This window comes from Eptesicus fuscus, chromosome 6 (genome assembly GCF_027574615.1).
Source record: "Eptesicus fuscus isolate TK198812 chromosome 6, DD_ASM_mEF_20220401, whole genome shotgun sequence".
Classification (NCBI taxonomy): domain Eukaryota; kingdom Metazoa; phylum Chordata; class Mammalia; order Chiroptera; family Vespertilionidae; genus Eptesicus; species Eptesicus fuscus.
Window position 1 is genome coordinate 8,680,829 of NC_072478.1, and position 12,613 is coordinate 8,693,441.

At 45.5% G+C, this 12,613-nt stretch overlaps 1 protein-coding gene across 4 annotated transcripts in view; it reads left to right on the plus strand.

Moving 5' to 3' along the window:
* CCL25 (C-C motif chemokine ligand 25) overlaps positions 1-12,613 on the plus strand; it is a 34,509-nt gene that overhangs the window by 18,638 nt on the left and 3,258 nt on the right. The window contains exons 2-3 of one of the 4 annotated variants that reach the window (XM_054716787.1): positions 1,921-1,985; positions 12,322-12,423. In XM_054716787.1, coding sequence (XP_054572762.1) covers positions 1,921-1,985; positions 12,322-12,423 — 167 coding nt within the window. Of the gene's footprint in view, positions 1-1,920; positions 1,986-11,553; positions 11,568-12,082; positions 12,136-12,321; positions 12,424-12,613 lie in introns of those variants that run through there. The other 3 variants (XM_054716789.1, XM_054716790.1, XM_054716788.1) reach the window with 3 other exon arrangements.

Here is a 12,613-nt window from a genome sequence, read left to right on the forward strand (position 1 = left end):
TTTGATTCTTGGCGTCATTTGATCTACTGTTGAATTTCTGTATATTCTTTATTTCAGACAGTGTATGCTTAATTTCTGACTGGTCCTTTTCCATTTTTTTGGCATTCTCATTAAGATCTTTAAAGGTCTCACTAAGTTCCTCAGAGGTTTTTAGAAGATTGTTGAGTAACCTTATAAATGTGGTTTTGAACTCTATGTCCAGTCTTCTGCTTTCCTCCATTTTCTTCATTTGTGATCTGTTTCTTTGTCTCTGCATTTTAGCTGCTTCCCTGAGTTGATGGAGTGGCTTTGTGTGCGAGGTGTCCTTTGGGCCCAGTGGCTCAGCCTCCCCAGTTACCTGAGGTGGACGCTCTTGGTGCACCCCTTTATGGGCTGCACAGTCTTGTTGTAGTTAAGCCTTGATTGTTGTTGGTATCACTGGGCGGAGTTGACCTCCAGGCCAATTGGCTGTGAGGATCAGCTGTGTCTACACTGGGAGAGCTTCTGTGCTCAGTTTGGATGGGGCGGGGTCTCAGGGCGGAGCAGGCAGCCTTGGTTTTCCGTCAGCCCCGCCCTAAGAGGCTTGGGTCTCAGTGTCCTGCAGCAATGGCTGCACGCACCTCTGAGAGAAAGCTGCTCTTGAGTTTTGCCCGCTGCCAGACAGTCCAGTTTCTCCCCGAATGAGTGTGGGTACCCAAAGTCTCACCCAGAACTGGAGTACGTGTAGTCGGGAGGCTTTGTTTTCCTCCGGAACGAGAAAGGCAGCCACGAGTTCAACTGCGAGCCCTCTCCACGTGCGCATCTCCGCACCTCTGTCTTCCGCAGTTCCCCTGGGTCTCAGTGCCCCGCGGCTATGGCTGCACGCACCTCTATGCCCTCCGCCACTCCTGCATCTCAGTGTCCTTTTCTTTTTCTTTCTAGTGGTAGAATTTCCACTCAGCCGGCTTTCCGGTGGTTCTGGATGATGTCTGCTTTGTCTTTTAGTTGTCGTTTTGAAATTGTTGTGCGAGGCAGCAGTATAGGTGTTCACCTATGCCGCCATCTTGGTTTCTCCTATGTTTTTTATTTTCAGTATTTTATGTTTTTGACATCTTGAGGCCTTGCTGATCTGGGCCTGACTGCCCCTCACAAGGCTAGTTAATTCCTAAAGATAGCAAATGATTCTCCTGGGAGTGGGCTTTTCAAACAACCAATCCAGAGCTCACACTCTAGAACTGACATCCAACCACCTTCTTTATTAGGCTCTCACACTCCAGGAGGCAATATCCCCCTGCTCTAATCACTGCAGGGCCAGGTTTCAGGCAATTAGGGACAACAACCTGTGCCCCAGAGCCTGCTAAAATTATTCACACTAGCCAATTTCAAATATGCTTACCTTGCAGTAAAGTCAATTAAAATTATCCAATTTGAGAAGTCAAAAGAAAAACAATGAAGATACATGGCAGAACATGAGACTCCTTTGGGATACTATCAAGTGTAAAACATACAGGTAATGGGAGTCCCAGAGGAATAAGAGGCAAAGAGTAAGACTATTTGAAAAAATAATGGCTGAAAACTTCCTAGATAACAGTCATGGGTCTATACATCCAAGAAGCTCAACAGATTCTAAGCAGGATAACTCAAAGAAACATTATAATCAGATTGTAAGATAAAGACAAAGAGAATCTTAAAAGCAGCAAGAGAGAAATAACTCATCACATACAAGAGATCTCCAAAAAGATTAACAGCCAATTTTTTTTTATCAGATATCGTGGAGGCCAGCAAACAGTGAATGATATTTAAAGTGCTAAAAGAAAAAAAGTCAACCAGGAGTTCTGTATCTGGTAAAACAGACGTGCAAAAATGAAGCTTAGATATTCCCAGATAAACAAAAGTTAAGAGAGTTTGTGGCTAGTAGACCTGCCATACAAGAAATGCCAAAAGGTGTCTTTCTTCTTTTAGGAGAAATGTAAGGATACTAGATAGCAACTCAAAGCCATATGAAGAAATAAAGAACACTGGTAAAGGTAACTAAGTAAGTATAAAAGACAGTATTATTGTATTGTTGGTTTGTAACTCCTCTTTTTTTCCTATATGATTTAAAAGACAAGGCATGGAACAATAATTATAAAGCTATTTTAATGGGAATACAACATATAAAGATGTAATTTGTGATAATAACACAAAAGAGAAGGAATGAAACTGTATATGAGCAGAGTTTATATACTATTGAAGTTAAGTAGGTATTAATTCAAACTAGATTGTTACAAATTGAAGATATTAACTGTAATCCCCAGGTAACCAGTAAGAAAATAACTAAAAATATAACAGAAAAGGAAACAATAAGGGGATCAAATGGTACACTGAAAAATCAAATGGCCCAGCCAGTGTGGCTCAGCAGTTGAGCATCAACCCATGAACCAAGAGGTTGCTGGTTCGATTCCCAGTCAGGGCACATGCCCGGGTTTCGAGCTCAATCCCTAGTAGGGGATGTGCAGGAGGCAGCCCATAGATGTTTGTCTCTCATCGATGTTTCTATCTCTCTATCCTTCTCCCTTCTTCTCTCTAAAATCAATAAAAACATTTTAAAAACAAACACGAAGGTGGTAGTGGACAAATTGAGGAACAATAAAGGTATAAGACGTTCCTTTAAAACAAGTAGTAAGAAGTAAGTTTTTCCTTATCATAATTACTTTAAATGTAAAAGCATTAACTCTCCAAATCAGTTTAAAGTGGATACTGACAGAATGGGTAAAAAATGTGACAACTATATGCTGTCTAAAAGGGACTCATTTTATTTATTAATAATTCTTTATTGTTTTTTTAAAAATATTGATTTTTTTACAGAGAGGAAAGGAGAGGGATAGAGAGTTAGAAACATCGATGAGAGAGAGATCGATCAGCTGCCTCCTATACACCTCCTACTGGGGATGTGCCCACAACCAAGGTACATGCCATTGACGAGAATCGAACCTGGGACCTTTCAGTCTGCAGGCTGACGCTCTATCCACTGAGCCAAACCGGTTAGGGCTATAATTCTTTATTGTTGAAAGTATTACATATGTTCCCTTTTTTCCCCCATTGACCCCCTTCAGCTCACCCCTAACCCCCACCCCAGGCCTTCAGCACACTATTGTCTGTGTCCATGGGCTATGCATATATGCATACAAGGTCTTTGGTTGATTACTTCCCACTCACCCATCCTCCCCTGCATTTCCTCCAAGATTCCGCACTCTGTTCCATGCTTCCAAGTCTCCGGATCGACTCCGTTCATCAGTTTATTTTATTACTTAGATTCCATATATGAATGAGATCATGTGATACTTGTCTTTCTCTGATTGACTTATTTCACTTATCATGATACTCTCCAGGTCTAAAAGGGACTCATTTTAGATCCAAAAAGTTTGAAAACAAAAGAGTGGGAAAAGAAGATCTTTTTTATTTTTTATTGTTGACACTATTACAGATGTCCTCCATTCTACCCTTCCCCGCCACTTTTGCCTACCTCTACCCATCCCCTGCTCCCCTCCCCTGGCAGGAAAAGATATTCTATGCAAATAGTAACCAAAAAAGAGCTGGAATAGCTATACTAATATCAGACAAAAAAAAAAAAAAGATTTAAAGTTAAAAGTTGTTAAAAGAAACAATGAAGGATAAAAGGGTCAATCTATCTAGAGGATATATTAATTATAAACATATATGTACTAAACTACAGAGTCCTAAAATATGTGAATCAAACACTGGCATAATTTAAGGGAGAAATAGACAATTCTGCAATATAGTTGGAGACTTCAATATTCTACTTTCAATATTACTGTAACTTAACTGGTATTAAAAAAATGTCACCCAATAACAGAATACACATTTTCTCAAATGCATATAATACAGTATAGACCAAATGCTAAGCCACAGAACAAGTCTCAATAGATTTCAAAAGATTGAAATCATATATCTTCTCTGAACAAAATGGAATGAAGCTAGAAATCAATCACAGAGGGAAAACTGGAAAACAGCACACTCTTAAATAACCAATGGATGAATGGGTTAAAGAAGAAATAAAAAAGGAAATTTTAAAATACTTTGAGATGAATGAAAACAAAAACACAACCTACCAAAATCTATGAGATGCAGCGAAAGTAGTGTTCAGAGAGAAATTTATAGTTGTAAATGCCTACATTAAAAAAGAAGAAAGATCTCAAATAGATAACCTAACTTTATACCTTAAGGAACTAGACAAAGAGTAGGCTAAACCTAAAGCTAGTACAAAGAAGGAAATAATAAAGATTTTAGTGGAAATAAGTGGAATAGAGAATAGAAAAATAATACAGAGCATCAACAAAACCAACAGTTGGTTTTTTGAAAAAATTAATAAAATCGACAACTTTACCTAGACCAAGAAAGAAAAAACAAATACTTGACAGAAATACAAAGGTTTATAAGAGTAACTCTGAACAATTGTATGCCAACAAATGAGATAACCTATATGAAGTTTAACAAATTCATAGAAACAAACAACCAAAACTGATTCAAGAAGAAAATAGAAAATCCAAGTTCTATGGTTTTACTTTTCCCTCTAAACAGATAGTTTTCAAAGTATTTTCAGAGGCCCAAGTGCTTCCACATCTCTGGAGTGGATGGGGATGATGAGATGGAAGTGCTTTGAGGTCCCCAGGTCCTGTTTGAACCACACAGCTCTATTTACAGTTGACCCTTGAACAATGGGTTTGAACTGTGTGGGTCCACTTATGTGGTTTTCTCTCAATAAATATACAGTCGGTCCTCCGTATCCCTAGGTTTCACATCCACTGATTCAACCAACTGCACATTAAAAAAACACACAAAACGGTATTTTTGATCCACAGTGGGGAATCCATGGATGCAGAGAGCCAACTGTATACATTGTTCTATGCCATTTTATATAAGGGACTTAAGCATTGGAAGATTTTGGTATCTGAGGGGTGTCCTGGAACCAATCCTCTGTGGATACTGAGGGGCCACTGCAGTTAAATTTTGGAGGAGTCAAAAATTAGATGCAGATTTTTGTTGTTAATGAGGATATTGTTTAGAGAGAGAGGAAGGGAGGGGGGAAGAGAGAGAAACAGCGATGTGGGAGAGACACATCAATTGTTTGCCTCTTACATATGGGCATCAAAGATCAAACTTGCACCCCAGGTATGTGCCCTTGACTGGGAATCAAACCCATGACTTTTGGATGCGAGGGCTGATGCTCTAATCACCAACCAACACCGGCCAGGGCTATATGCAATTTTTTTACTGCATCAGCGGGGAAGGGGAGTTTCCACCATAACCCCTATGTTATTCAAAGGTCAACAATATTTCCATTTGTTTTCTGATGGGGGGTATGAAAGATTCTGCACAGAATTTCTTAAAGAGTTGAGTACCCTTGGATTTGACCTTGATAATCCTGTGAAGAAGAATCTGGTGAGGTGGAGGCATCAGGACTCGGGCTGAGTGAGTGAGGGGCAGTGCCTGGCTGGGCCTGCTTTGAGGGAGGACATGTCCAATTGTGGCAGCCAGAGGGAGCTGCTGTTTTTGACAAAAGTCCTGCCCGGCTGGGCAGGCCTTCACTGTGGCCCTGCAGGAGGAAAAGGGCTGGTCCCACTCTTAGTCTGGGCTCCTGTTTGATTGGCTATTGAGGGTCCCCTATAAGTCCATATGAATTTTAGGATCTGCTTTTCCATTTCTGCAAAAAAGGTAATTGGTATTCTGATAGGGATTTCATTGAATCAATCTATAGATCACTTTGGGGAGTATCATCATCTTTTTAAAAAATGTGTTTTTATTGATTTGAGAGAGAGGAAGGGAGAGAGAGAGAGAGAGAGAGAGAGAGAGAGAAGAGAGAGAGAGAAAGAGAAACATGGATTGGGTGCCTCAAACCCACAATCTGGGTATGTATGCTGACCTAGAATCAAACTAGTGACCTTTTGGTGCATGGGACAATGCTCAACCAACTGAGCCATACCAGCCCGGGCAGTATTGCCATCTTATCAATGTTAAGTCTTCCAATCGATGAACATGGATTGTCTTTCCATTTATTTAGCTTTTCTTGAATTCTTTTCAGCAATGTTTTATAGTTTTTAATCTATAAGTTTTACATTTCCTTAGTTAACATTTATTACTATGTACTTTATTATTGGTTTTTTAATTTTTGTTTTTAACTTAATTTATTTTTTTCATCACCATTTATCCCTGCTATACCCTCTTCCACCTCCACCCTTCCATTCACCACACTGTTGTCCATGACCATGAGTTCTCTCTTTTTTTTTTTCTTTTTTACTCAATCTCCTTCCCTTCCTCCCCACCTCCAACAAGCCCACCACCACTAGCGCTGTCTGCCTGTTCTCTGAGTCTGACTCTATTTTGCTTGGTAGTTCAGTTTGTTCAATAAATTCCATATATGAGTAAAATCATATGGTACTTGTCTTTCTTTGACTGCCTTATTTCACTTAGCATAATGTTCTCCAGGACCATCCATGCTGTTGCAAAGGGTAAAATTTTCTTCCTTTTTACAGCAGAATGGTATTCCATTGTATAAATGTTATCACAGCTTTTGTATTGACTCATCTACTGATGGACACTTGGGCTGCTTCCAAATCTTGGCTATTGCAAATATCACTGCAGTGAACATAGGGATACATATATTCTTTCGAATTAGTGTTTCAGGTTTCTTTGGATAAATTCCCAGGTGAAATCGCTGGGTCATAAGGCAGTTCCATGTTAATTTTTTGAGGTAACTCCATGCTGCTTCCCACAGTGGCTGCACCAATCTGCATTCCCACCAGCAGTGCAAAAGGGTTCACTTTTCTCCACATCCTCACCAACACTTGTTTGTTGATTTATTGATGATAACCATTCTGACAGGTGTGAGGTGATATCTAATTGTGGTTTTGATTTGCATTTATCTGATGATTAGTGAGCATCTTTTCATATGTCTATTGGCCATCTGTATGTCCTCTTTGGAGAAGTGTCTATTCATGTCCTTTGCCCGTTTTTTAATTGGATTGTTTGAGTTTTTTTGTGTTGTGTTTTATAAGTTCTTTATGAATTTTGGATATTAACCCCTTACCAGATGTATCATTCAGTGGGTTGTCTTTTGATTTCGTTGATGATTTCCTTTGCTGTGCAAAAACTCTTTAGTTTGATGAGTCCCATTTTTTAATTTTTAATTTTGTTTCCCTGGCCTGAGGAGATATATCAGAAAATACTGCTACAAGAAATGTCCGAGATTTTACTGCCTATGTTTTCTTCTAGGATTTTTATGAGTTTATTCTTGTGTGCAGTGTAAGATGGTAGTCTTGTTTCATTTTTTTGCATGTATCTGTCCAGAGTGAAATATTGATCAGCTGCCTCCTGCACGCCCTCCATGGGGGATGAAGCCTGAAACCCAGGCATGTGCCCTGACCTGGAATCAAATCGGCAACCTTTAGGTGCACAGACAATGCCCAACCAACTGAGCCATATTGGCCAGGGCTACATTATTAAAATTTTTTAAAAGACATGTTTAATACAGCACTCAATAGTACGTATATGTGGAATGAAGCAGTTAGACCTAAGCTTGGAATCTGGACCCCACTTACTTGGTCAGGCAACTTAACCTCTCTGGGCCTCAGTTGATTATTTTTTCCCTGTAACATGGGGATAAATAGGAATCCTCTAGGGTTATTAATGCAAACCACTCTCTTTAAAGAAATGCAGCTCAGTGGGACCGGCGGGGGCACCTCCCTCCAACATAAAATGTGCATCGTGGCTGTGATTTCATGCCCCAATGGCCACGGCTTTTTGGGCTCCAGATCCAGGATCCTGCCCTGGCCCTAGGACAGTGGTCGGCAAACTCATTAGTCAACAGAGCCAAATATCAACAGTACAGCGATTGAAATTTCTTTTGAGAGCCAAATTTTTAAACTTAAACTTCTTCTAACGCCACTTTTTCAAAATAGACTCGCCCAGGCTGTGGTATTTTGTGGAAGAGCCACACTCAAGGGGCCAAAGAGCCTCATGTGGCTTTCAAGCCGCAGTTTGCCTACCATGGCCCTAGGGTGTTTCTCTTTGAATTTCTAGTTTCCCCACTCCTAGCAGGTCTAAAGTGGGTCTGTTTTTCTTCTCCTTTCCTTTCCTCCGCTCCCTGCCAATTACACAAAATAAAAGCTGGCCCAGTCTCTCATTCTGCAGCCAGCTTCCAATTACGCCTGGAAAGAAAAGAAAAGAAAAGAAAAGAAAAGAAAAGAAAAGAAAAGAAAAGAAAAGAAAAAAGAGAAGAAAAGAAAAAAGCAGCTCATCCCTAGCATCTCCCTATTACTCAGGATTAGAGGCAGTGATTCTAACCTCACAGCATCTTGCTTCATTTTTGTTTTGTTTTTTTAACATATTTTTATTGATTTCAGAGGGAGAGGGAGAGAGATAAAAACATCAATGATGTGAGAGAATTATTGATCGGCTGCCTCCTGCATGTCCCCTACTGGTGATCAAGCCCACAACTTGGGCATGTGCCCTTGACTGGGATCGAACCCGGGACCCTTCATTCTGCAGGCCAATGCTCTATCCACTGAGCCAAACTAGCTAGGGCTCTTGCTTTGTTGTTTTGCTGCTTGTCTTGTCTGCTCTACATTGGGACCATCTGTCTTTTTCACTGCTTGACCCAGCACCCAGCTCAGTGCCTGGCAGATAGAAAGTGCTGCTTGCTAAGTGAAGAATGAATAAGATAGCAAGTGGCCCCAACACAGGTGTCCAGTGAGGATCAGTGACATCCTTATCATCTTTCATGTTAGGGACATACCTGCTTCCTTACTGCCGTCACCCCAGGGCTGGTATGTAAGAGGTATCCAGAAAAACTGTGTGGAAGGGGTGAATGGAGCTTAGCAGTTTCTAAGAAGTTCTTGGGATGGGATAGGACCCTCTCCTCAGGGCCCACCAATCTCCCTTTGGAAGCCACCGCTGCCCCAGCCCCAGCCTCACCTGGCCCCCACAAAGGCAGTAAGAGCAGGAGAAGCATAAGAACTGAGGCCAAGGCCGAGACCAGTGCCAGCAGCCTGAGTTCCCTCACCCTGGCCATCAGTGCGGCTGCCCTCTGGAACACAAAAGTGGCTGGTTAGCCTGGAGGTGGAAGCCCCTCAAAGCTGCACTTGCAGAAGGGACCAGGGCCAACCATATTGGGAACACACAGACACAATCTATAAACCAAGTCCCTGAAAGTCAGGTCAGGGGCTGGCAAGACACCTTCCCCTCCCTCCTCCCAACCTTCCTCTAGTTGCTTGGCAACCACTGTGGATCTGGACCAGAGCAAGAGGCAACAGGGCATAACAGGAGTCCAGGCCCAGCAGACAGGACACCCGTCTCCCCAAGAGCTGCATGATGATGGGGAGGAGGAGAGAGAAGGGTCCCTAGCTGCTTTTCTCGGAGGCCACCTGAACTGGTGGGACCTTGAGGCACCAGAGGTTCAGGAACACTGTAGGCAGCTCCTGAGGATGAGGGGGATTTGATATGCAAAAGCAACTGCAGAAGGACCCCCACTTCAGCTGGTGGTACTTCTCCAGTATCTTTCCTGATGACCATTAGGCCTCTGCTCAATGGCCCTCTGCCATTAGGGAAGGGATTGTCCCCCGTTCCTTCACAGTTTTAAGAAAAGTTAATTTCCTGGCCAAAAGGGGCAAATGACCGGCCTCTTTGACCCTCCCATCACCTTCTCTATAACGTGGGCCAACGTTGAGCACCTGGGAAGATCCTCAAGCAGAGAAATTAGAAATACTCAGCCTGCAGAGGAGTTCACTCCAAAGGGAGCCGTTGGTATTTCCCCTCACAGATCCACTGCCCACCCAGCTCTACAGCAGGGCCACCTGTGTATACCCACGAGGGTGCTTTTCACAGGGGGCCCTGCCCACCACCCTTGTACTGCAGCAGCCCGCCCTGCAGGCCCTGGGGTGTAATCAGTCCCTGAGTTTGGCTCAGCTCCAGGCTGGAGACCACCCCCATCGGCTTCCATTGTCAGGATTGGTGACAGAACTGGTGACCAGGAAGCAGGAGGATGCTTCTGTCGCCACAGCTGCACTCACTTCACACGTGATGAGAAAGAAGGTCCCCTGGAGGCAGCTGTACGAACGGAAGAGGCCTCCCCTCTCCCGGTTGAGCCTGGACCTGAATATGTGGTCCTCCTCACATTCAGTAGCTGTGGTCCTTGGAACTGGGGGTTTTCATTCAGGGCTTCGGAACATCTTGTCTCCTGCCCAGACACCTGGGTCCGGAGCCAAGTCCAAGAACGCGCAAATCCCTGTCTGATAGGCGTTCTGGGTCCTCAGCTTCTCCGCCCACCTGGTAAGGCTGCGCTGGAACAAACAGAGTGGGCGGGAAGAGGGACTCGCTCGCCGGGACCTGGGCTAAGTCTGGATAACCACACGTCTTGGCCGCTGCCCACGGGCGGGGAAGGCAGGGCAGTGGGCCGGAGGCTGGCCCGGGCTCGCCACGCCGCGTCCCCACGCCCGCAGCCACGCGGAGCCGCGGCGGGGCCCAGCCTCACCCGCCCGGGACTGCAGCGGCGGGGATGGGGCGGGGCGGGGCGGGGCTGTAGGCTCCGCCCAGAGGTGTAAGTCCCACCCAGAAAGCTCTGCCCCGACGTCCAGCGCCTTCTCAAGCCCCGCCCCACGCCACGCCCCAACCAGCCAGCTTCGACTCAGCTAGTGCAGGGGCGAGGAGCTGCCCCACACGGCCCGGGGGAGCAGGAGAAATGAAAAAGGGGTGCAGGCTGTTATCAGTACCGAGCTGTCTACAGCTAAGAATGCCGGGAACTAAAAGTTACAAGCAGCCGGGCCTGTGTGGCTCCGTGGTTGAGCATCGACCCAGGCACCAAGAGGTCATCGGTTTGATTCCCTGTCAGGGCACATGCCCTGATTGCCGGTTCGATCCCTGGCAGGGGGCATGCAGGAGGCAGCCAATTCATGTTTCTCTCTCATGTTGATGTTGATGTTTCCCATTGATGTTTCTATTTCTCCCCCCCCTCTCTAAAATCAATAAAAACATTTTTAAAAAGTTAAAAGCAGTCAGTTGTGAGTGCTCTGCAGAGCTCCCTTTCCCCTACCTGCACCCCATCTTCCCTCCCCCACCCGCACCCCTATTTCAGCTGGGCCATAGGACCCAGGGAAAGAAGAGACACCTACTAGTGTGGCGTTTATTCCTGGTGGTGTGGCTACGTGGGGCTCCTGACTTTTCTTCCAAAACCAGAACATTTATTTGTTGTAGTTAATAGTTTTATTGAGATTATTTTCAAGAATATTTGATAAAATTCACATACGCATATTGCACCCATTGCAAGTGGGCCATTCTGTAGTGTTTACCGTGTTCTCGGGGTCGCTGGATGCTCACCACTATCTAATTTCAGAACAAACAAAAACACACCACCAATAACCCTTTTGCAGCCACTCAGTCTCCCCTCCTCCCAGCCCATGGCAACCACACATTTTACTTTCTGTTTCTATAGATTTGCCTGTTCTCAACACCAGATCATTTCTGTGACGTAAGTCACCCCATTGTGTGGAAGGAGAGAAAAGCCATGTGAAGTCAGGGCCCCAAGGGAACAGGTGGCTTGGGAGTGGGGAGCAGAGGTAAAGTCTCTCTCCTGGGCTCGAGGCAGCCTGACACCTGTCCACCAGAAGCCCCCCCAGGTGTTTGACAGGAGAGGGGAGAGGAGGAGGAGAAAGGGTCCTTCAGGGAGAAAGCCGGGTGCTGGCTGAGAGGCCTGGGATAGGGAAGGAAGTCGTGGGGGGCCACAGGGTAGCCAGCCTTCACGTGGCCTGGCAAGGCTGGGCTGTCCACCTGCGTGCATCTTCAGCCTCTTATTGCCAAGGAAGCCAAACCCCTGTCGGTTCCACATCTGAGTAGTTAGTTGAGGGAGTCATGGTTTCCTGATTTGGGTCCTTTTCCCAGTTGCCCCCAACTCCCTCCACATGTGTCCTGACCTTGGAGAGAGGAGCTAGGAGAGAAACGGGAGCAGAGCGGAGGGCGGGGCAGGAGAGAGAAACCCGGAGGTGGAGTGGGCGGACAGGTGAGGGGGTGGAGGAGGGCAGGTGGTGGCAGGGTGGGGCTCCATCTATAAAGTGAGAAAGCCTGCTGGCTAGTGGGTAGGAGAACTCGGCACACGCTCCAGAGGCTACAGGAGCCCCGTAAGCTTTGGTGAGTGTCCCCTCGCTGCAGAGACCAGCAGCTGATCTCCCAGGAGCCACTCGGCCCCACCCTCTGCTGCCTGCCTCCCTTGCAGAGGGTCCTGGCTTGAGATGGGAGGAGGGTGTTCCCAGTGCCTGCTACTGTCCATTTGGGGTCCTCCTTACCCCCCTCCCACCTCCCCTGTTACTCCTCAAGGATCAGGAGGAGGAGAACAAATCTGCACCATGAACTTGTGGCTCCTGGCCTGCCTAGTGACCTGCTTCATAGACACCTGGGCCCCCGCTGTCCAAGCTCAAGGTACTGTCTGGGGCCATACCTACTCTCCTCCCCGCAGATTTCCCCCTACCCATCCATCCTTCTGTCTGCCCCCTGCCTCCCATTTGCCTGTCCTTTCCTCCAAAAGCCTGAGCTGATTTCCACCATCAGATTGTCTGACTGACAGCTACCCCATCCCCAGGCACGCACAAACTCCTGGCATCTGTGCAGC